The 3,360-nt window shown below is 65.9% G+C and overlaps 1 protein-coding gene across 1 annotated transcript; it reads left to right on the forward strand.

Annotated features, from left to right (window-relative positions):
* Positions 1–2,595: 2,595 nt before the first annotated feature.
* EMIHUDRAFT_368861 (hypothetical protein) lies at positions 2,596–3,360 on the forward strand (the record flags this gene model as incomplete). Its single annotated transcript, XM_005773635.1, has 3 exons — positions 2,596–2,696; positions 2,812–3,132; positions 3,211–3,360. Coding segments are annotated over exons 1-2 (310 nt in total), but the record flags the coding sequence as incomplete, so codon positions are not given.

A 3,360-nucleotide genomic window follows, 5' to 3' on the forward strand; every position in this document is an offset into this window, starting at 1 on the left:
CGAGGCCCCTCCCCGAAAGGGCAAGTATTAGACCCACGAAATCCGAGACCCCTCCCCCCACCCCAATCCCCCCACCCCCTTGCTCCCCTCCCCCCCTCGGGAGGGCCGAACTGAGGCGCCCGAGGGGACCCCGCAGTTCCCTTCCCCCCTCGGAGGGGGCCGGACGAGGCGTACCCCGAGGGCCCCACTCTTTCCTTCGCATAGCGGCCACTCTTCGGATCGCTGGTCGAGCGACCCGGGGGATGCCCCGCGCGCCTGACCCAGGCGCGAGAAACGAATCTGCGAGGCGTGGCCGCACATGCGGCCCGATGGGGAGGAACGGGGCGAGCCCCCTCCAACCCACCCGCGCTAGGTCTCGGGTTTGACGCATGGGGTCACTCCCGCGAAACCCGTGAACTAGCCGGGGCAGTCGGAGAAGGGGCAACTCCGTGCACTGACGGTCGGCCGTCAGAAAACACGCCTCCGTGGCTCGGGTTACACCAATCCTCGCTACCCAACGCGGCCAAAGGATATCCACCTCGAGAACCTCGGGAGACAGGCTCGACACAGGTGCGAACTGGCGCGTGCTAGCACTATCACAGGCACACCACTGGAGCCGCCTAAGCGACTCCGTTAAGAACGGCAATGCACTTAGCTCCGTGCACAATGCCGCTCTTTTAAACAAATTTTAGCGGGAAGAATTTTACAACGAACGCGTGCCCAGTGTTGTGCGCGAAAAGAATCGCGTCTCCATGTGCTAGCCTGTGAGGAGGGCGTCCATAGACACCTCACTAGACCCCACACACGGTCTCGTCCGTGCCTCGCCGGCCGGCCGGCGAGATTGCTAGAGGTGGAGCAAGCCTGCTCTAGCCTCGCATGTTACTTCCTGTCGTCTGTTGTTTGTTGTGAGGAGGGCGTGGCGAGCATCACGGCCCAGTGGGGCACCGCCTGCCCCTTTCCAGCCTGCCCCTGCTGCTGCCCGACACCCTTTTGGCCGGCGGTGAGCACGCGCGGGTCGGCAGCAATCGGATGGCGCGCGTCGCCCGTCGGGCCGCTGGCGAGCCGGTTGTGGCGCAGATCGAGTGTGCGGAGCGGCCGCGCCGCCTCGCGACTTTCGCGCAATGCATCGAGCCACTCATCAGCGCCCTCGTCTTCAATGGCCTGCGCACACGGGTCTCGGTCGAGGGACCCCTCAGTGATCACGAATGAGAGGGTGGATCGAGGCGGGCGCACGCACGCAGTCTGCAAGGAGCAGCTCCTTGAGCGCCTTCGCGCCCGCGACAGCCCAAGCCAACCTACGGCCGGGGCGGCGGCAAGGGGGGGCGGTGGCAAGGGCGGTAAGGGCGGCGGGTGGCGCCGGTGGTGAGCGTCGGCGCGGAGGAGCGGCGTCGGGCCAGCACATGTTCGACGCGCCCCCAGTTGTGTGTTCGGCTCGACCAACTGGTGGTGAGCGCTGCGCTATAGATTGGGAGTTTAGGCATTGTGCGGGGTTGGCACGCCCATCAACGGGCATACCCAAAATACGGGACGCCTCGGGTGTGATGTTGTGCTGGTCGGAGCCGGAGCACGGTCGAAAGGGCCCTGACGCTCGACACAGACTGTCACGAAAAGTGAATTTAAGTTCGAACTCTCGGCTCTGCACAGACTGCACAAAATAGGCCAGGCTCCGAATCGAAGAGAGACTAGTGCAGACCCTCAGCCAAGCCGCCGCGAGACCTCGCGGCGGCCGAGCCTGACATGCGTGACTCCATCCAGGGGGGACACCTGTGAGCTGTGTGTGACTGAGTTAGGCTACTTGCTGTAAACCAAGCGTGATTGATGGAATCACGTCGGTGGGACCACGTCGCGCGATCGCCACCCTCTCCACCACAACGAAAAATTCTACGCTCCGCGAGACCTCGATAGAGTATTCCCCATGTTGTGAAGGCGCTCTTTTTCAATAGAGTATTCCCCATGTTCCCCGACGGCCCTTTGCCTGACATCCACACCAGGCAAGCCAGCACTTTCCTCGTCCGCTCGCGCTTGCCGCGCCGCATTGCGCCCGACTATGCCGCCGCGAGCTGCACGCCTAGACCCCCGCGACGCCTATTGCTCACGGAACCCGCCGCCCCCTCACCACCCCCACCACGCGATGCGCCGTCGCTCGTCGCGCGAGCGGCTGTACCCCCCTCCCTGCCTCGCACCGCCTGCCTACTCCCGCTCGCAGGTGCAGCCGCTGCCATCGAGGAAGCCGCGAGACGCGTCCGCTGCTGCCCATTCCCCACCCTTGTCCCGCGCGACCGCCCTCCCTCTCTTCTGGCAAGAGAGCGACCCGTTCTCGCTTGCTCGCCAATCGCCGCCCGGCTCCAGTCCGAGCGCCGAGGACGCGAGAGAGCGTGCCGGCGGCCTCGTCTCGACGCTCACGCCGCGACGTGCTGCCCGTAGGCGCGGCTCTCCTCTCTCCGGCTCCCTCTCTGAGCCGAGATTGACCTGAGATTGACCCTGCCGCCCTGCTCGCATCTCTGCTGCGTCTAGAGAGTGCCACTCTGTGTCCGTAGCCGCGAGGGCCACTCGAGAGCGCTGGCCTGCACCTCCCATCGGGGACACCACCCTCAACCGCTTCTTGACTCTCTGCAGGAATTCATTCGATCAACATGCTCAAACTCGAGTTCGTGCCGGCCGCCGGTGACAAGCTCGTGCTCAAGCTCTCTCCTCCGCCGCCGCTTGCTGACAAGCAGGTGCGCGTTAATTTGCGGTGGCTGAGGGAGGGGGTATGCACACGCGCACCGCTGCAACGCACGCAACGCTGCGCCTTCCCTGCAAGACTAGCCTCTCGCGTTCTGTGGCTGACAGGCGTCTCTGGCGGACAACACGACCGTCATCGACTCCGGCGGAGGCAACGCCGTCGGCATCCCCTCCGAGCCCGTCTCGCTCAAGGATGGCATCGACACCGGCACCGGCGGCACCGGCACCGCCAGCACCGGCACCGGCAACGTCCCGTCCGAGAGCGAGCCCGGCCCGCTCAAGGACGGCATTGACGCGGGCGGCGGCAACATCGCGGGCGAGCTTTCGCCGATGACGTCCTCCGCGAAGGTCGGAATCGTGCCGGCTGACGACGGCCGCATCACGCTCGTCATCTCCGCGTCGGTGTCGCCTTCGCTCCCCGGAGCCGAGGTGCGCGTGCGCACGCCAGGATTATGATGATCCCTCTCCCGTCTCCGAAAGCCTGCGCGTACTCTCCCTCGCCCACAGGCGTGCGGCGTCAAGAACGTCAACATCTCCGTCGCAAAGTCTGGCCCGGAGGGCGTCGTCAAGAAGGACCCGGCCGCGGAGAAGGCGCCCGACGCGGGCGCGGTCGACTCGGACAAGGCCGAGGCCATGTCCGCCGCCCACGCGCCGAGC

The sequence above is a fragment of the Emiliania huxleyi genome, assembly GCF_000372725.1.
Source record: "Emiliania huxleyi CCMP1516 unplaced genomic scaffold EMIHUscaffold_332, whole genome shotgun sequence".
Classification (NCBI taxonomy): domain Eukaryota; phylum Haptophyta; order Isochrysidales; family Noelaerhabdaceae; genus Emiliania; species Emiliania huxleyi.